This window comes from Pristiophorus japonicus, chromosome 4 (assembly GCF_044704955.1).
Source record: "Pristiophorus japonicus isolate sPriJap1 chromosome 4, sPriJap1.hap1, whole genome shotgun sequence".
NCBI classification, from domain to species: Eukaryota; Metazoa; Chordata; class Chondrichthyes; family Pristiophoridae; genus Pristiophorus; species Pristiophorus japonicus.
Genome location: NC_091980.1, coordinates 209,285,076 through 209,306,868, shown reverse-complemented (window position 1 = coordinate 209,306,868; position 21,793 = coordinate 209,285,076). Strand labels below are relative to the sequence as shown.

General features: G+C 43.5%; 1 protein-coding gene across 1 annotated transcript in view; it reads right to left on the bottom strand.

Annotated features, from left to right (window-relative positions):
- scfd1 (sec1 family domain containing 1) overlaps window positions 1-14,427 on the bottom strand; it is a 255,518-nt gene extending 241,091 nt beyond the window's left edge. Inside the window, exons 1-5 of the mRNA XM_070877445.1 lie at window positions 14,341-14,427; window positions 5,862-5,932; window positions 5,089-5,177; window positions 3,400-3,490; window positions 3,104-3,226 (exon numbers count right to left, since the gene is read on the bottom strand). Of these exons, the coding sequence (XP_070733546.1) occupies window positions 3,104-3,226; window positions 3,400-3,490; window positions 5,089-5,177; window positions 5,862-5,932; window positions 14,341-14,371 (405 nt within the window). The 5' untranslated portion in view covers window positions 14,372-14,427. The remainder of the gene's footprint in view (window positions 1-3,103; window positions 3,227-3,399; window positions 3,491-5,088; window positions 5,178-5,861; window positions 5,933-14,340) is intronic.
- Between the last annotated feature and the right edge of the window lie 7,366 nt (window positions 14,428-21,793).

The following is a 21,793-nucleotide window of genomic DNA, read 5'->3' as shown; positions in this document are numbered from 1 at the left end:
TTCATTGGATATATTCTAGAGGGAGTTAAATATGGCCCTTACGACTAAAGGGATCAAGGGGTATGGAGAGAAAGCAGGAAAGGGGTACTGAGGGAGTGATCAGCCATGATCTTATTGAATGGCGGTGCAGGCTCGAAGGGCCGAATGGCCTTCTCCTGCACCTATTTTCTATGTTTCTATGTTTCATTACAGACGGCCCAAACATAGACAAAAGAGCTGACTTCCAGAAGCGAGGTGAGGGTGACTGCCCTGGACATCAAGACAGCATCAAGGAACCCTAGTAAAATTGAAGTCAATGGGAATCAGGTGGAAATTTCTCCACTGGCTGGAGTCATAACAAGCACAAAGGAAGATGGTTGGGGGCCAATCATCACAGCGCCAGGACATTGCTGTAGGAGTTCCTCAGGGCAGACCCAACCATCTTCAGATGCTTTATCAAAAGCAGGTCAGAGGCCTGGTATGCTACAGCGCTTGTCCCACCTCCCGAGTCCCCAAAACCTTTCCACCATCTACAAGGCACAAGTCAGGAGTGTGATGGAATACTCTCCACTTGTTTGGATGAGCGCAGCTCTAACACACAAGAAGCTTGATACCATCCAGAACAAAGCAGTCCGTTTGATTGGCACCCCATTCACCACCTTAAACATTCACTCCCTCCACCACCGGCACACTATGGCCACAGTGTGCACCATCTGCAAGATGCACTGTCGCAACTCGCCAAGTCTTCTTCAAAAGTACCTCCCATATCCGCGACCTCTACCACTTAGAAGGACACAAGAGAAAGAGAATTGAAAAAGGAAATGCGCAAGTTTCAAACCGTAAAAGGAAAATTAAAGAACAGAAAGAGACGGTGGGTATTCTACAATTAGAACCCCTGCATAAACAGTTGAACAACTACAAGAACAAAAGTACAAAGAAAAGTAGCATTAAAACACAAAATAGTACAACATAATGGTATAACAGTGGCACAATCTGTAAACTGGCAATTAATCCAGTTCCCAGAGAACTCTGTTTCTCTCTCCACAGATGCTGCCTGACCTGCCGAGTATTTCCAGCATTTTCTGTTTTTATCCCAGAGAACAAGTTCATTAATCTATAGTAATTAAGCCATCTTGCTCTGACTGAGGTGCTGCTTCCTTTCTTTTTTCTGAGGAAATATCCAACATTACTCTTAGCCAGGCATTCACATACGTTAATTCTGCGATTACTGCTTCCTTTGGAAGACGCGTCACCACCTGTACTAATTATCAGCCAAAGTAAAGTCTGGCTACAGATATGGGTGTGCGGTTACCAGTGGGTATGTAAACAGCATCATTGGCAACCTGGCCTGACTGGTATTCCTCCATAGATGATCCTCCTCTTCTAAACATGTAATACGGAGGATATCCATTGGCACCAGTTATGATGCTAGGAGCACAAGAACAATTTACAACTGACACAATAGTTCATGAGAACTTAAGTGCCAGCAGGGGTGGGGGCAAAAAAAAACATTAACAAATGGCCAAACTACACTTACTTTATTATTGGGTTGGTTCCATGTTGTCCAGTATGCATACCGCTAACAAAGGGCAGCCAAGAGTGGAAATGCGCCAGATAATTAATTTATTTTCTGATATAAAGAGCACCTTACGAGTGGTACATTTCAGCCCAAATAAAGAATTTTATTAGAAACATGGAAGAAAGCCATTTCGGCTCATCGTGTTCACGTCAGCCAACAAAGAGCTATCCAGCCTAATCCCACAGCCCTTTAGATTATGGCACTTCAAGTGCACATCCAAGTACTTTTAAAATGTGGTGAGGGTTTCTGCCTCTACCACCCTTTCAGGCAATGAGTTCCAGGCTCCTGGGTGAAGAAATTTCCGCTCAAATCTCTACTAAACCTCCTACCAATTACTTTAAATCTATGCCCCCTGGTTGTTGATCCCTCTGCTAAGGGAAATAGGTCCTTCCTATCCACTCCATCTAGGCCCCTCATAATTTTATACACCTCAATAAAGGTCTCCCCTCAGCCTCCTCTGTTCCAAAGAAAGCAAACCCAGCCTATCCAATCTTTCCTCATAGCTAAAATTCTCCAGTCCAGGCAACATCCTCATAAATCTCCTCTGTACCCTCTCTGGTGCAATCACATCTTTCCTGTAATGTGGTGACCAGAACTGCATGCAGTACTCTAGCTGTAGCCTAACTAGTGTTTTATACAGTTCAAGCATAACCTCCCTGCTCTTGTATTCTATGCCTCAGCTAATAAAGGCGAAGTATTCCATATGCCTTCTTAATCACCTTATCTACTTGGCCTGCTACCTTCAGGGATCTGTGGATATGCACTCCAAGGTCCCTTTGTTCCTCTACACTTCAGTGTCCTACCATTTAATGTGTATTCCCTTGCCTCGTTAGCCCTCCCCAAATGCATTACCTCACACTTCTCTGGATTGAATTCCATTTACCACTGTCCTGCCCACCTGACCAGTTCATTGATATCTTCCTGCTGTCTACAGCTTTCTTCATTATCAACCACACAGCCAATTTACTTCCAAAATGAAGTCATACAGTGGAAACACCTTTGTGTGACGAATCTGCACAAATATCTTAAATGATTAAATTAAAAACTTAAAACTTGCTACAGATTGAGTATATTTCAATTGTAGCCAGCAAATCAGCTGTTTCAATTAATATATTCTAATCCTAGTTATAATACCATTAAATATTCTTAAGAATTGTATTTGTGTTGAGTTAAGTGATCACAAACGGATTGCATTGAACAAATTGTCATAGAGACACATCCATAGATGCTGTTTATGTACAAAAGAAACAGTTCTTATCATTTTGATTGGCAACACATGCTTGGACCCACTTACGCAAATTTTAACAGATCAGGACCACAAAAGATCAACAGTGCTGCAAGGATACACTTTATAGCTAAACATCTAGCAAACAGCTTCCAAATGACAATTTTAAAAAGGCAAATTTAAATGCTGACATCCATGAAATGAGACATCTCTGGATTAAACAATTATGTATTGTTTCTTCTTTAGACCCAGGAGAAAAACAAAATAAATGAAAAGATCAGAACAAAACATCGGTTTCTGAGCTAATAAGGCAATCTTACCTTGGCAACTTGGGCTACTGCATTAGTACTCAAAGCTGCACTAGCAATGTCTTCAAGCTTACTTCTTGAAATTGCTGAGATGAAGTTTAAGTAATAGGACTCATAAAGCTGGTTCCGAAGATCCTACAAAAAATTTTAATTTCATACAATTTAATATCTGTCTTCAATCATAGGAACTAAACTGAAAAATATACATACAATATTTAACAACTAGGTAAAATTCTCAACATCAAGTAAAGCTTTACATGCCAGATACCATAAAAGCCACATTTATTATCTAAAAATCTGTTAATTACCTGGCATACCCGGTCAACATTTTCTTCTGTTGGCATTACAAAATATATTGCTGGGACATCAGTAATAGGATCTCGGTCAGAGTGCAATAGCCTAAAAAATTCAACTTCAATTCAAAATCAAAGTAAACACTGCACTGTAAATACATCAATACAGAGAAATGCATATTTTCTTAAAATCCAAGTATTCGATTACTAAAATTTGATTTTGTACAAAACAAATTTTTATAAATACATTTTCAAAACAAAATGTATGATTTGTTTTCTGGCAACTCACTGGATTATACACATGACAACGAATATTAAATAACAGACTTTCTATGGCAATTATTCTCGGCATTATTGTAGTTGGCCAAATACAGATAGAGCGGCCGAAATCCGGAAACCTCGGGACCAAGGCCATTCCGGATTTCAGGTATTTCTGGATATCGGAATGTCTTTCAACATCCCGAAACTGGAAACGCCTGGGCCAAGGTTCGGGTATTTCCGGATTTCGGGACATCTTTCTGTAGTCCTTTGCTGCTCTCCCTCTCTTGTGTTTTTGTTAATCCAAAGTCTCCTGTATTTGTTTAGAGCTATTCTGATCTACTGTACTGTTTTGCCTTGCTGAAACTAATTGCTCAGTCTATTACTTTTCGGAAATAACCATCCACAGTAGATTTTAGGATGTTTAGCCGATTCCGGACGACTGCGCTGTGCGTGTTCGGTTTTCGGACGGCTGTTTTGTTGCGCCGTTTGGGAAGTGCCATTTGCGGAGGTTCGCTGGGGTCTTGCACCAACGGTTTTAGGCGGACCACCGGCGTGCAAGGCTGGGGGTGCCGCGGTCACCGTGCTTTGTTTTGGCATGCCCGTATTCTGGCCAAGGGAAGACCGGAGGGGGGGACCTGCATTGCGGACCCAGGAGCAGCGGTGCCTGTGGGTGTGAAGATCTGCAAGAAGAGATGGGTTGGAGTTTTTCTTTTTTGATTGAGTATTTTTGTTTTTTGGAATTTCCCTGGGCTTGGCTCGTGGCGGCAATCAGTTTGGCAGGGTGTCCGGATTTTGCAGCATTTTCCGGATTCTGGATGGCCCTACCACGGATCGGCCCGGTGTCCGGATTGTGAAACATTCCAAATTTCGGAACTCCAGATTTCAGACTGTCAACCGGCATAACAATGGTACGCAGCAACTGTGCAGAGCTCGTGTACAGCACTGTGACTCAAAAATTCAATCCCAAGATTGAAAAAATGCCATATGCAGTTTTAATACTTGGGTTACATCTTGTTCGCAGAACTAGAAACTCAAAACAAACAACTTTCTGACTAATGTGTCAGATTTTCATTTTAATCAATTTAAAGACAATCTTCAACATATCTGCTATTTTTAATGTTACAATCCGGTATTCCAAAGCAATTTAAAACATGAAATGGGAACGACTAGAACAGATTTTTGATATTCTTAGCTTCTGTAAACATCAGAGAATTATACAAACATTTTTAAAAGTTTATTTTTGAATTGTTGAGACAAATGTAATTATTAATTCTGTTAGCTAAAGAAATTGGTATAACAAGGACACTTGATGCAGCATCAGATTATTTAAAATATTCACAAATAAAAAGGAATTTCTTAAAACATGTTTTACTCTATTATTGGAACACATGTCCATCATGTTTTATTTTACACTTTAGAAGTTCAAGAGTAAATTCATCTTACAGGTGCAAAGTGATGCCCATGTCTCTCAACTCTTTCACAGACAACAATGGTGAAATGATGTCCTGACCAAATCGGTCATAAATCAGAATCTGCACAAGGACAGTAATATTAGAAAAAGGATTGTTGCTTATATACAAACTATAGAGTGCTCACACAGTACTTTATTATTAGTAATCCTTTTCTAAAACTGTTTCATAATTGTGTTTCAAGTTTGTGTTATTGACCCATAAATACTTTACAAATACATATAAACCACCACCCCTTACTTTTTTTGATATTAGCAACATTAAAATTGTGCATTTTTGAAAACTTAAGTTTAATACAGAAAGAGGTTTTAGATTTTCAATGAGAATGAATTACTACACATAACAGTTTCCTTCATGCCTCTTTAAAAATCACAACAATCAATTGGGAATACCATTTCTCCAACCCAAACACAGAGGTAACATTAACAATGATCTGTTGCTTTTGTACAGTTGCTTGTCTTGTAACCATCTTGTATGATCATTGTATATATTCTGTTAAAGATCTATAGTGATTCATGTAGTTTTAAAATTATGCAGAAATGAGTTGTACAGTACTCTTCATTTTAATTAAATATGGTGATTATATCCAACACTGCCTTTTGCTGCTAATATGCTTTGCATCTTCCCCAATGATGACAAGACTGGAGTTTCAAGATGCAACATTTTAAAAATCTTAGTTTAGAGCATTAGCGGGAAAGGTTTTTTTTATTTGAATACATTTGCTGTCAATCTAGATTATTTCCTCACCTTCCATACTGGTTCTGTGGTGCTGTTTTTAACAGGAATGACATTGAAGTTTAACATCCGTTTTAAAGCAGCTGTAAAATAAAAGAAAATTGCTCACTGAATTTTAAATGCCACCACTAAATCTCAGAGTTTGCATCCCTTCATACAATTCTACAGTATATTTAATTGACCTAGTCATATTTTGAATAATTTATTACAATGCATTTAAAACTTTAATAAGTGCATAAAAATCAGGAATAATCAAAGTACTGACACAGACAATTTTTGTTATACTGAGAGTTGTCCGAGCATGGAATGCTTTGCCAAAGGGAATAGCTGAGACCACAGCAAATCTTAAGGAAAAAATGGGAATATGTTTGAAGACGAAGATAATACAGGACTGTAGGGAGAGAACAGGGTGGGGAGTTTTGAATTACTGTATGAGAGAGTTGGCAGAGACACAAATGGACTGAATGGCCTATGATGTAAATTTCTATAGCTTTCTGATTCAAAAACGGAGCTCAAGGAGAAAGTACCATTTCAACTTCTGGACTTTGTCCATGTTGAAGTAACAATATTCAAAGAACACAGTTCCCATCTTTCACAATTGCCGCAAGTACTAAACAGAATTGCTGTTCCATATTTAGGACTTATTGCCGATATTAATATTTTGTTCTCAGTGCCAAAGAACACTCCGTAAAAAAGAAAGAACCTCAGGACATCAGAAAGTGCTTCAGAGCTTAAGAAGTACTTTTGAGCTGTAGTGAGCAATATAGGCAAACACTTGAATCCACAACCTTCTAAACAAGAGGCAAGAATGCTACCAGTGAGCCAAGTTGACACCTTGCTCAATACAAATTAATACATAAATACATACCATATCTATGATGTGGCCTGTCCAGGAGGTGGGGAAAAAAATCATTCATACTATAATAGCTTACTAAATTGACACGAGTCCTCTTGTGGGAAAGCAGAAGTATAAACCCTTTATCAGGCAATGTTTTAAACAATAAACTAAAGAACAGATGGTTTATTAAAAGTAGCAGATAAGCATAGGTCAGAATAAATACAATGGTTTCCACTATTTTTACAGATCTTTCAACCAACTCTCTGCTCAGGCATAGAAATGGCAAAGAACTCAACTTTGCTAACTACTCATACCACCACGCCAGGACTAGCATCTGTACTGTAACTGGTATACAGGAGAATTCATAACAGCTTAGGAGTTCCATACGCTCTCTCCCCAAAAGGCTGGGAATGCTGGGTCATTGAAATTTTCAAGACTCAGGTCAAAGATGTTTGTTAATAAGTAAGAGTATCAAGGGATATGGAGCAAAGGCGAGTAAATGGAGTCGAGATACAGATCAGCCATGATCTAAGTCAGTGGTGGGCAAAATACGGCCCGCGGGCCATATCCAGCCTGCCAAGTCATTCTATCTGACCTGCTGGATAGGACAGAAATAGAACGCGAGCTGGAGTTCAAGCTGCATATTCGTCTATCCACTTTCACTTCCTATGGGTCAGAGACAAATCCGAACAGCAGCCAAGTAATATGTTATTCAAACTAATAATTCGTAAAAACGATTCTCCCTGGCCTGATCTTAAAAGGATCCGTTCCGTGATTCTGGGCCCCAATGTCGGACGTCTGTTCCCAGAATGCACTGTGCACAAAAATATGCCCTATCCATTTTAGAGTGGAGTCATGGCTGCTCATCTCCAAAACTCTTTTACCGAAGAAGTGGATCTTTCCTCTCCCAGTATCTAGAGTACAACGGCAGGGGAGTTCTCATCTGGCACCAATTGGGTCAGCCTTAGTAATCTTTGCAGAGGGGCATAAGGATGACTGAGGTGGGGCACTGATGCTGACAGAGGCTCCAAAGAGGGTACTGTTCTATTTCACAGGACTGATTTAGAGAGACCAGAAGATACCATAACATATTCAACCTTTATCTTTGATTCATTGCTATGCAGTATTGAATACGTGTATGTAAGATAGCATCTGACTACTATCTGAATTTATGTTTACGCAACGTTTATGTTTATGCAATGTCCCCTCTAATTTGTTTTCGTGCATGGTCTCTTTAAATTTGCTGCGCGACCGGCCACTATGCAGCCACGAATGCACAGTATCTCTTCCAGCGGCAGGAGCTGGGGAGCAGCCTGCGCGGGACCACGCAACTGTGCAGCCACGTGCCTAGGGGCAACATTGGTGGGCAGCCCTCATCAGCTCGCCAAAACTTGTTAAGTGGCCCTCCAGTCCAAATAATTGCTCATCCCTGATTGAAGTGAATGGTGGAACAGGCTCGATTGGCCTATTCCTGTTCCCGAGACCAACTCCACACAAACTGCAGTAGTGACACAAAATAATTCCAGCCCCCTTCTCAGAAAATCAGAGACTGATCGAAAGATAACCAGCATACATGTGAGCACAGCTATCCAGAAGGAAAGGTTTCCTAAAGTACCAATCCATAGCCAATCAGAAAGCATTTTGATCAATGAAAGCACGAGTAAATTAGGGTCACATAGAGTCCTCACATTCCATTGACAAACCAAAACAAGTAACCAAGATTGCAATTAGCACATCAAAAATACAAAGCATCTCATCAAAGCCAGTTTATAGATTTCCTGGTGATGTTGTAGTATATCTAGCTGGACTAGCAATCTCGATAAGTCAAATTTAAAGTGTCCAGCCTCTTGCATAAATGGCAAAAGAAAATGTATTGTTTGGAATTCATTACACGGCTATCAATATCATCCTTGGGTACTGTGAGAGATCAATACATACCTACCAAGGCATGCTCTGGCAAGTACCTCTCCCACACACAGAAATCATACTTCAGTACATCATAGGATCAAAGCACATAATCCCTATTATATAGTATGCTATCTTTATCTTTATTTAAGTGACCATCTCCTTCCTAGCCAACACAGTACTTCTAGGCCCTGAGTTCGCCACTGCCCAAAAAAGCTGCCAACAAAGATCTCACGATCTCCATGGCGAGAAGTTTGCCTTTTTTAAACATGTAATTGATTGCAGTGCATTATAGTGGGATTTCCTAATGCAATCTGCTGTGACATCATCATAGGCAGTCCCTCAGAATCAAGGAAGACTTGCTTCCACTCTAAAAGTGAGTTCTCGGGTGGCTGTACAGTCCAATGTGGGAATTACAGTTTCAGTCACAGGTGGGACAGTCAGTCATTGAAGGAAGGGGTGGGGAGTCTGGTTTGCCGCACGCTCCTTCCGCTGTCTGCGCTTGATTTCTGCATGTTCTCGGCGACAAGCCTCGAGGTGCTCAGCGCCCTCCCAGATGCTCTTCCTCCATTTCGGGCAGTCTTGGGCCAGGGATTCCCAGGTGCCGGTGGGAATGTTGCACTCTATAATTTCCTTTACCCTTCTGGTGTTCGATTGCCATGTAGGAGTTCCGAATAGAGCGCTTGCTTAGGGAGTCTCGTGTTGGGCATGCGGATGATGTGGCCCACCCAACAGAGCTGGTCGAGTGTGGTCAGTGCTTCGATGCTGGGAATGTCGGCCTGATCGAGAACACTGGCGGTGCATCTATCCTCCCAGTGGATTTGCAGGATCCTGCGGAGGCAGTGTTGGTGGTATTTCTTCAGAGCTTTGAGGTGTCTACTGTATATGGTCCACGTCTCAGCCATATAGGAGTGCGGATATCATACAGCCCTGTAAATCATAAGCTTGGTGCCAAATTGGAGGTCCTGGTCTTCGAACACTCTCTTCCTCAGGTGACCGAAGGCTGCGCTAGCGCACTGGAGGCGGTGTTGGATCTTGTCGTCGATGTCGTCGCTAATAGCAGGCTCCCGAGGTATGGAAAATGTTCCACGTTGTCCAAGGCGGCACCGTGGATTTCGATGACCGGGGGGGCAATGCTGTGTAGTGGGGTCAGGTTGGTGGAGGACCTTTGTCTTACGGATGTTTAGTGTAAGGCCCATACTTTCGTACGCTTCAGTGAAGGTGTTGACGATGGCTTGGAGTTCAGCCTTTGAATGTGTGCAGACGCAAGCGTCGTCCGCGTTCTGTAGTTTGATGACAGAGGATGGGACAACCTTGGATCTAGCCTGGAGGCGATGATGGTTGAACAGGTTCCCATTGGTTCTATAGTTTAGTTCCACTCCAGCAGGGAACTTGTTGAGCGTGAGATGAAGCATTGCAGCGAGGAAGATCGAAAAGAGCGTTGGCGTGATGACGAACTCCCGAACATCACTGCAACCTACTCAGCTCACTGTTCAAACTTCTCTATAATCAACAACAAATGTCTTTGTAAATGATTCCACAGCTTTCTACTGAGTAATGCAAGATGTGACTAACTCCATTGGAAAGATATAGGTGCTGTAGATGATGCGTAAAGCACAAGTATTTATTAGAAGTGTTAACAGTATCGGAATAATTTGAATTACGGAACAACCTTACTCTCAATAACTGTCAATAATCTCATCCTCTCTTGTATAAGGTACTAAGGATGGTAATGCTTAGACAGTATTGACTTATGGTACAAAGTAGGACTGTGGATTGACAGATACAAATGAAAATAAAATCACCAAACTCCATTGTACCCTAAAGACAAGGACCCAGCACTTGCGTCAGTGAACCACACCTACTGACACGAAAAGTCAGACAGTGAATATGAAGCAGCTATTTAATGCAGAATATTTGTTCAGAACCAAAAACTTAGAGGAAAACAGAGGCTGTGGGAAAAAGCTATGAAGGAGAAAACATTTTACAGCAAAACCCCTCAAATATCACTTAACATTTGTGGCTATCTTTTCTAAATAACAACCGATGGCTCTAAGTTCTTTAAAAAAGCTCAAAAAGCATTCTTGCATGCCAAACATGAAATGTTAAGATCACAAATGTCACTAAATCAAAGTTTGATTGTAGTACTTTGTCAAATAGGACAAACTAAACAATCCATGCCAATGAGGTATTAGAATATTCTCTTTCAGTTTAAACAAAGAAAACAGTATTCAAACCATTATGAATGAAGACCTGGTCTGTTCTTTTCAGTTGCACTTAAGCATAAGATTGATTGTTCAGTGTTATGTTCAAGTCAACTTGTTGAGAATGACAATTTTTTCATGGGAAACTAGCCCAATAATTTCTCTCTTCCACCATTCAAAGAATTCTTTGTTTTATACCCCACATATATTACAATACGACCTCCAGGAGATGCATTAGATTAAGGATATAGTAAAAGAAAGACTTGCATTTATATAGCATCTTTAATGACCTCAAGACATCAAATACAGCCAATGAAGTACTTCTGAAGGGTAGTCACTATTGTAATGTAGAAAATGTGGCAGCCAATTTGTGCACACCAAGGTCCCACAAACAGCAATGTGATAATGAACAGATAATCTGTTTTAGTGATGTTGGATGAGGGATAAATATTGGTCAGAACACAGGGAATAATTCCCCTGCTCTTCGTCAAAATAATGCCATGGAACCTTGAGGGAAGACGAGGCCTTCATTTAATGTCTCATGCAAAAGATGGCACCTCTAACAGAGCAGCACTCCCTCAGTACTGCACTGGAGTGTCAACCTAGATTATGTGCTCAAGTCTCTGGAGTGCGACTTGAACCCACAACCTTCTGACTCAGAGGCGAGAGTGCGACCAACTAAGGCACGGCTAGTATGCGTGTCTTCCAAAATTATGCAATTCCCTGCTACCAGTGATAAATAAAGCTGGCTGCCACTAGACGTGCTAGACTCCAGGGATACAGTAAATTCTGGCTCTGGACAGCAAAGCTCTTGCCAATCATACTGTCTGTTATCACCTCAGCTGATTTCTTATTTCACCTTTAGCTATTTCTACACCATCCTTTCAGCATGCAGTACCATGTAGTTGCCTGTAAGGAACTGGCTGTCACTGATTTGTCCATTTGCAGATTTTACCAAACTTCTTATAATGTACAACTCGACTGTGAATTTGACCAGAGTTACGGCCAATCCCTGGAAACTCCACTCTGTACCTCCCCTCTCCCCACTCTTGATAGCAAACAGAAAATGATGGTCTGGTCATTTTTTTTTAAACTACTGGAATTATTCTATCTCTACTCAATAATCAATAGAGCATGTCAGACCTCAGTCTAGTTTTAAACTACTAAGCAAATATCTTAAGTAATGAACAAATATGTAACAAGGTAACCTAAAAATTTGAACTACTATCTCAACGGAGAAAACAACAAAAGGTTGTGAATCTAAGTACTAACCTGTATGTCTAAACAACTATTGTATATACAACTCCCTTCCCTAGAAGCTATAAAAGTTATTTAAAATCTAACTACCTATCACAAAGATTTCACTTTTAACTACTCTCCGTGGACTGCTGTCTGCTTACTCTATCCTATTTTTCTCGACCTGCTGCCAAGGCCCGTTATAAATTCAGAACTGCCAGCTTAATTCAAAAAATAAAGACATATTCATAACGGAACCAATCATAAAGTCTGCATATAATTGAAAATTATGCTTTAGACTCGATCTGAAACTGGTTACCAAGGAGACTATAACAAATGCTGCAACATTTAAAACAAAATAGGTGAAATCTGAAAATGGCTTTTAAAATGATGTAGTGTGCCTGATTTAAAGGGATATTTACCAGACCAAAGCAGTAGAGAACAGTTTTGCATTTATCACACTGCTCACAAGTTAGCTTGTGATGTCAGCTATGTTGTGGTGGAAAAGCATCAAGCAGATGTTAAAGATTACCCCACATCATGAGTGAAAAAAAAATGAGCTAGTTATAATAAGGCGACTATCCCAGCAGCCAGTTGAAAGTAACACCCACAGGTCATCTGGAAGCCCTGAATATATTGAAGCCCTTTCAGTATATTGTCTCACCAAGCTTAAGGATTGGGAAATAAGGAGGAACAAAAAGTATATGGTATATAACAACAACGTGCATTTATACCGTGCCCTTAATGTAGTAAAACATCACAAGGCTCTTCACAGGAGCGTTATAAAACAAAATCTGACACGGAGCAACATGAGGTATTACGACAGATGACCCAAAAGGTTGGTCAAAGAGGTAGATATTCACAAGCATCTTAAAGGAGAGAGATGTAGATACCCTTGAGGATGTAGTTTGGGTCCTTCATTGAAACACCTGTGAACTCATTTTTTGGCGTGGAAGCAAGTCATCCTCATTTCAAGGAACCGCCTATGATGACGATGAAAGGAGAGAGATGCGCAGAGAGGCTTAAGGAGGGAATTCTAGAGCTTAGGGCCTAGGCAGCTGAAGGCACGACCACCAATGGTGGAGCTATTAAAATTGGGGATGCACAAGAGGCCAGAATTGGAGGAGCGCAGAAATCTCAGAGGGTGGTACGTCTGGAGGAGGTTACAAAGAGAGGAGGGGTGAAGCCATGGAGGGAATATGAAAACAAGGATGAGAATTTAAAAACTGAGGCATTACCAGACCGAGAGCCAATGTAGGTCAGGGAGCACAGGGGTGATGGGTGAGTGGGACTTGCTGCGAGTTAGGATACGGGCAGCAGAGTTTTGGATGAGCCAGATTTATAGAGGGTGGAAGATGGAAGGCCGACCAGGAGAGCATTGGAATAGTCAAGTATAGAGGTAACAGCAGCATGGATGAGGGCTTCAGCAGCAAATCAGCTGAGGCGGGGGTGGAGCCAGACGATGTTACAAAGATGGAAGTTGGCAGTCTAGGTGATGAGTGGATGTGTGGTCAAAAGCTTTGAACTGGAGAGTTCAAGACAGTTAAAATATATACAGTCAAATCTGTCTTTTAAGACCCTTTAATGAAAGACTACTTAAGAGTATGCAACCACAGTATTCAGACAAGAAAGTCCCTTGCGTCATGCAATGAACCCCCCCCTAAAAGAATCACTTGTTTTTAGGGACGACTTTTCCTTGATATTAGAGGTAGTCTTGTGTGTGGTGTGGGCGTGTATATAAAGAGAAAGTGGGATTTGCGTGGGAACACAATCAGACTTATATGTCAGATGTTATTACGTTATAAGTCATTGAAGTGTGATTTTAATAAAATATTCACTTGGACAAATAATTGGCAATTACCAGGCATCACACAGACGTATTGAAACACATTTTACACAGAAACTATGAAGCAATTTTGTTTTTCTGTTGACACCCAAATGCCGGCATTCCCTGGAAGACCATAGCTCTGCCTGAAGAACTATTGCCTGGAGAAACGACAGAGCAATGTACAAATGATAACATCTGGGGCTAAGGGGGAGGGACGAAGCTGCTCATTCCAAAAAAAACATTAAATGCTCCGTTAGCAACAATCAGCAATTCCGCCTCCGGCTTCACAGCCAGAGAAAGCGTCCCGAGTAGTGCCACAACTGAGGGTCTCACCCTTAGTTAGGCCTGACACAACACCCGCTGCACCGCCCGCCTCTTACTCTCCCCTCATTCTTCCACACATTGACTCTCAGTGAGTTCTCACTCGCTACTCCGGGCTGTGAGGAGACAGTCGCAGCTGGTTGTCCAGCGGCCACTTACCAATCTGCTTGTCCCGCACGGACGCCGCCATCTTTGCTGTGGCTCGGTGACGCTGCCCAGGATGACGTGGCAGCCGCTGCTCGGCGCCCGGCGCAGCGCCGTAATAAACCGAATAGTCGCGCCGCTGGGCGCCTGGCACAGCGTACGAGGATTTGTGCACCTTGTTACTTATCCAACTTAACTTTCAATTCAGATCGAAACACTGCCCGTAATTTTCCAAAAACCTTTCCGGTCAAGAATTACGCTATCATCATCATCATAGGCAGTCCCTCGGAATCGAGGAAAACTTGCTTCCACTCCTAACATGAGTTCTTAAGTGACTGAACAGTCCAATTCGAGAACCACAGTCCCCGTCACAGGTGGGACAAATAGTCGTTGAGGGAAAGGGTGGGTGGGACTGGGTTGCCTGCACTTGATTTCTGCGTGCTCTCGGCGACGAGACTCGAGGTGCTCAGCGTCTTCCCGGATGCACTTCCTCCACTTAGGGCGGTCTTTGGCCAGGGACTCCCAGGTGTCGGTGGGAATGTTGCACTTTACCAGGGAGGCTTTGAGGGTGTCCTTGCAACGTTTCCTCTGCCCACCTTTGGCTCGTTTGCCATGAAGAAGTTCCGAGTAGAGTGCTTGCTTTGGGACTCTCATGTCTGGCATGCAACTATGTGGCCTGCACAGCGGAGCTGATCAAGTGTGGTCAGTGCTTCAATGCTGGAGTTGTTGACCTGGTCGAGGTCGCTGATGTTGGTGCGTCTATCCTCCCAAGGGATTTGTAGGATCTTGCGGAGACATCGTTGGTGGCATTTTTCCAGGGACTTGAGGTGTCTACTGTACGTGGTCCATATTTCTGAGCCATACAGGAGGGTGGGTATTACTATAGCCCTGTAGACCATGAGTTTGGTGACAGTTTTGAGGGCCTGGTCTTCAAACACTCTTTTCCTCAGGCGGCCGAAGACTGCACTGGCGCACTGGAGGCGGCGTTGAATCTCGTTGTCAATGCCTGCTCTTGTTGATAGGAGGCTCCTGAGATATGTAAAGTGGTCCACGTTGTCCAGGGCCGCGCCGTGGATCATGATGACTGGTGTTGTGTATGCAATAACTCAATGGACTGAATACTGTAAACTCCGAACAGGTACAAACCTGGCTCTACTTTATTAGGGCCCAAAGTGATTACATTACAAGATGGCTGGCCTTTTATACCTGGTCCGCACATACATGCGCACAGCCCAATGACCTCAGACAGTGGCACCACCTGGTGGCTAGTAAACCCAAGCATACATACATGACAATATCCCCCTTTAAGATATTAGTAACAGTCTTTTTACAAATTGAGATGGTCCAGGGCTTTCCGCTCCCGAGTTGAACATCTCAGTTCAACTCCAGCCTTGGGCGAGTGTTCTGAGTCTGTTATGACTGGGGGCTGTGTAGCCGATCTGATGGGAGTGGCAATGACCACGTCAGGGATTGAAAGTTCAGATTCATTGACCATGTCAGGGATTGAAAGTCCAGATTCATTGATGACAGCGGAGTCCTCTGATGACTGAAGGTAGGTTTGTTGGTCACTGGTTGTGTCTTCCTCAGACTGTTCCGGTTCATCCGTGTGCCGCAGCTTTATCTGATCGACATGTTTCCTGCATGTCTACCCATTCTTGAGCTTAACGATAAACACTCTGTTACCCTCCTTGGCCGTAACAGTACCGGTGATTCATTTGGAACCTTGACCATAATTCAGTACATACACAGGATCATTGATGGAAATGTCACGTGACACAGTAGCACGATAATGATACCCTTGCTGACTTGGATGTCTGTATTCAACACGATTATTCAAATCAGAGTGATCAAGAGAGAGCCTGGTCTTGGGACCTCTCTTCATCAATAGTTCAGCAGGGGAGACCCCGGAAAGCAATATGAGTGACAAGCGAGTTTGCAGTGAACCTTGAGTTACACGTTTCATACTCTGCTTGATGGTTTGGACCGCACGTTCTGCTTGTCCACTGGATGCGGGTTTGAATGGTGCTGACCTCACATCTTTGATACCATTGAGTTTGACGAACTCTTGAAATCCATACTGGTGAAGCAAGATCCGTTGTCGCTTGCTACGATGTCAGGCAGACCATGCGTAGTAAACATGACATGAAGGCTCTCAATGGTAGCTGTGGGTGTGCTGGATGACATGATTGTATACTCTATCCGCTTGGAATAAGCGTCCAGCACAACTAAGAACATCTTTCCCAGGAAGGGACCTGCAAAGTCGATGTGGATCCTGGACCATGGTTTAGATGACCACGACCACAGACTCAGCGGCAATTCCGCTGGTGCTTTACTAAGCTGCATGCAAGTGTTGCACTGATGCACACATGATTCCAGATCAGAGTCAATTCCAGGCCACCATACATGAGACCTGGCAATGGGTTTCATTATGACAATACCGGGATGCTTGCTATGTAGATCATGCACAAATTTCTCTCTGCCTTTCTTGGGCATAACAACACGATTACCCCACAGTATATATAAGAACATAAGAAATAGGAACAGGAGTAGGCCATACGGCCCCTCGAGCCTGCTCCGCCTTTCAATAAGATCATGGCTAATTTGATCATGGACTCAGCTCCACTTCCCCGCCCGCTCCCCATAACCCCTTATCCCCTTATCGATCAAGAAACTGTATATTTCTGTCTTAAATGTATTCACTGTCCCAGCTTCCACAGATTTACAACTCTCTGAGAGAAGAAATTCCTCCTCATCTCTGTTTTAAATGGGCCGCCCCTTATTCTAAGATTATGCCCTTTAGTTCTAGTCTCCCCCATCAGTGGAAACATCCTCTCTGCATCCACCTTGTCAAGCCCCCTCATAATCTTATACGTTTCGATAAGATCACCTCTCATTCTTCTGAACTCCAATGAGTAGAGGCCCAACCTCCTCAACCTTTCCTCATAAATCAACCCCCTCATCCCCGGAATCAACCTAGTGAACCTGATTGAATGGATAGTTCGTCTTTACGACAGATGTAGGGTTTGGTCTCCTCACACATTTGCTTAGGTATGGCAGACCAATCACCACTAAGGATACAACATTTTACAACCGATAATATCGGGTCCTGGCTGATCCAGGTCTTAACTTGTTGGGCCGTGACAGGGGTTCCTTCACTTTCAAAAGCATCCATGATTAACAGTAGGTCTGCCGGTTATGGCGTTTCCACCTCTGGTGTGGGCAATGGCAGACGGTTCAATGCATCGGCACAATTCTCAGTGCCAGTCTATGGCAAATGACATAATCATAGGCAGATAATGTCAGCACCCACTTCTGGATGCGGGACGATGCATTGGTATTGATACCTTTGTTTTCTGAAAACAATGAAATGAATGGCTTGTGATCTGTTTCTAGTTTAAATAAGACCAAACAGGTACTGAAACATCTTTTTAACCCCATACGCACAGGCTAGTGCTTCTTTCTCTACCAAGCTGTAGGCTCTTTCTGCCTTTGACAAACTTTTTGAAGCATATGCAACAGGTTGTAATTTGCCTGACTCATTAGCTTGTTGGAGCACGCAACCAACTCCATATGATGAAGCATCACAGGCCAATAATAGATGCTTACATGGATCATAGTGTACCAGCAGCTTGTTAGAGCAAAGCAGATTAGTAGCTTTCTCAAAAGCTCTATCTTGAGATGCACCCCAAACCCAGTTGTCGCCTTTTCTGAGCAGCATGTGCAGTGGCTCTAATAAAGTGCTCAATCTAGGTAAGAAATTACTGAAGTAGTTGCGTAAACCAAGGAACGAACACAGCTCCGTCACATTCTGAGGCTTGGGTGCATTTTTGATGGCCTTGGTTTTCGAGTCCGTAGGCCTGATACTGTCAGCAACAATTTTCCTCCCCAGGAATTCGACTTCCGGTGCCAAGAAGACACATTTCGAGCATTTCAGTCTGAGTCCCACTTTGTCCAAATGATGTGGAACCTCTTCCAGGTTGTTCAGATGTTCGGCGGAGTCACGACCTGTGACCAGTATGTCATCTTGGAACACGACGGTTCTGGCGACGGACTTCAGTAGACTCTCCATGTTCCTCTGAAATATGGCTGCAGCTGAGCGAATTCCAAAAGGGCATCTGTTGTAGATAAACAGTCCTTTATGAATGTTGATGCACGTAAGTTTCTTCGACGTGTCAACCAGCTCCTGTGTCACGTAGGCCGATGTCAGATCCAGTTTTGTGAATGACTTCCCCCCGGCTAGCATTGCAAACAGATCATCAGCCTTCGGTAATGGGTATTGATCCTGTTTCGAAACTCGGTTGATCGTAACCTTGTAGTCTCCACAAATCTTGACAGTGCCATCACTTTTCAACACGGGAACAATGGGACTGGCCCATTCGTTAAATTCGACCGGTGATATGATCCCTTCACACTGGAGTCTGTCCAGTTCGATTTCGACTTTCTCCCTCAACATGTACGAAACTGCCCGAGCTTTATGATGGACGGGTCTTGCATCCGAGTCCACGTGGATCTGCACCTTGGCTCCTGTGAAATTGCCGCTGCCTGGTTCAAACAGCGAGGGGAACTTGCTCAGCACTTGAGCACATGGAGTATCCTCCTCCGTTGACAATGCTTTGATCTCATTCCAGTTCCATTTGATTTTTTCTAACCAGTTCCTGCCGAACAGTGTTGGACCATTGCCTGGAATAATCCATAACGGTAAATCGTGAACTGCCGCATCATACGACACCTTGATTACTGCACTGCCAATCACCGTTATGAGTTCTTTGGTGTATGTACGCAACTTGGCATTGACTGGACTCAGCTTAGGCCTCACAGCCTTAGTATCCCACAGCCTGTCGAATATTCTCTGGCTCATTATTGATTGACTCGCACCCGTGTCCAATTCCATCAATACCGGCACACCATTAAGTTTTACATTAATCATTACCGGTTGGTTCTTTGTTAGGAACAAAGAATACAGTCCACACACTTCCTCCTCTGGTATCTCAGATTGCATATCCCGATCCGCGCTAGACTGGTCATTATCCTCCACATGGTGTGTCACACCACGTTTGCTCAGTTGCGGACACATGCGCTGGAGATGCCCCACTCTCGAACAGCCTTTACAAATATACTGTTTAAACCGACATTGATGATGCCAATGATTTTCCCCACAACATCAACACGGTGATATCGGATTCATTCCCGTTGGCGGACTTTGAGCAGCCACAGGTTTCGCGTACACAGTTGGTTAGGCTCTGCCATATGTAACTCTGCCAAACAACGATACTATCTTGTTTACAGTACTTGCCGAGTTCTGATTTTTCAATGATATCTGCTTTAAGCTTTTGTTCGTCGTCATGCATGATTGGGCAATCGTGATGGCCTTGCTCAAATCTAGTATCTCTGCCGCCAGTAGCTTACGCAGGATCACCTCGTGGTTGATGCCAATTACAAAGAAGTCCCGCAGCATGTCTGCCAACGCAGTTTTGAACTTACACAGTCCAGCTAGACGTCTTAGGTCGGCAACGAATTCCGATACATCCTGGCCCTCAGAACGATCATGCGTATAGAATCGATATCTCGAGATGATGATGCCTTCATCTGGTTTGAGATGGTCACGTACCAGAGCACACAATATTTCATAGTCCTTGCCCGTTGGACTTAAGGGCGAGAGGAGACTCTTTATGAGTCCATAGATTTTCGGACCACAAACCGTGAGGAGGACCGCCTGGCGCCGAACTGCATCTTCCTCTTTCTCCATTTTGTTGGCCACGAAGTACTGGTTCAAGCGGGCTACAAAGTCTTCCCAATCTTCTCCCTCCACGAATCACTCCAGAATTCCAATTGTGCCCATTTTTGCATGCAAAGGTTCTTGTTACCTCGTCGTCAAATGTTGTGTATGCAATAACTCAATAGACTGAATACTGTAAACTCCGGACAGGTACAAACCTGGCTCTATTTTTTAGAGTCCAAAATGATTACATTACAAGATCGCTGGCCTTTTATACCTGGACCGCACACACATGCGCACAGCCCAATGACCTCCAAAAATGGCGCCACCTAGTGGCTAGTAAACCCAAGCATACATACATGACAACTGGGGGATAGTGCTGTGCGGCGAGGACAGGCTGGTGGAGGACCTTTGTCTTACTGATGTTTAGAGTAAGGCCCATGCTTTCGTAGGCCTCAGTAAATACGTCGACTATGTCCTGGAATTCAGCCTCTGTATGGGCACAGATGCAGGCGTCGTCCACGTACTGTAACTTGACGACAGAGATTGGGGTGGTCTTGGACCTGGCCTGGAGACGGCGAAGATTGAACAGGTTCCCACTGGTTCTGTAGCTTAGTTCCACTCCAGCGGGGAGCTTGTCGACTGTGAAGTGGAGCATGGCAGTGAGGAAGATTGAGAAGAGGGTTGGGGCGATGACTGTCATGTATGCATGCTTGGGGTTACTAGCCACCAGGGGGTGCCACTGTCGGAGGTCATTGGCCTGTACGCACGTGTGTGCGGGCCAGGTATATAAAGCAAGCCACCATGTAATGAGGGCACTTTGGGCCCGAATAAAGTTGAGCCAGGTTTGCACCTGAGTGAGTTTACAGTATTCAGTCTATCGAGTTATTACATTCGTAACATTTAGTGACAAGACAACTCAAAAACCTTCGCATGCAAAAAAAATGAGCACCATTGGAATTCTGGAGAGATTCACGGAGGGAGAGGACTGGTCGGATTTTATCGATCGCCTGGACCAGTACTTCGTGGCCGATAAAATGGAAGAAGCTGCTGACGCAGTTAGATGCAGGGCAGTTTTCCTCACTGTTTGCGGTCCGAAAATCTATGGCCTCATAAAGAATCTCCTCTCGTCTGCACGTCCAATGGACAAGTACTATGAGGAATTTTGTGCTCTGGTATGTGACCATCTCAAACCAAAAGAAGGCATCATTATCTCACGCTATCGATTCTACACGCATGTTCGTTCTGAGGGCCAGGATATGTCGGAAGTCGTCGCCAACCTAAGAAGTCTTGCTGGGCCATGTAAGTTCGAAGACGCATTGGGAGACATGCTGTGAGATTTCTTCATAATAGGAATCAGCCACGAGGTGATCTTCTGGAAGTTATTGGCTGCAGAGATGCTGGATTTGAGCAAGGCCATCGCGATTGCCCAGGCATGCATGACGACGGATGACAATTTAAGGCAGATATCATCGAAGAGTCAGAGCTCCATGGCAAGTACTGTAAACAAGATTGCGTCGTCGTAGGGCAGAGCTGCTTATGGCAGGCTTACTCGACTGCGTATGCGAAACCTGTGGCTGCTCAAAGTCCGCCAACAGGTACGAATCCAATTTCACCCTATTGGCGTTGTGGGGACAATCATCGGCAACATCAGTGTCGGTTTTAAACAGTACATCTGTAAAGACTGTTCGAAAGTGGGGCATCTTCAGCGAATGTGTCCATAACTGAGCAAGCGCGCTGCGACTCACCATG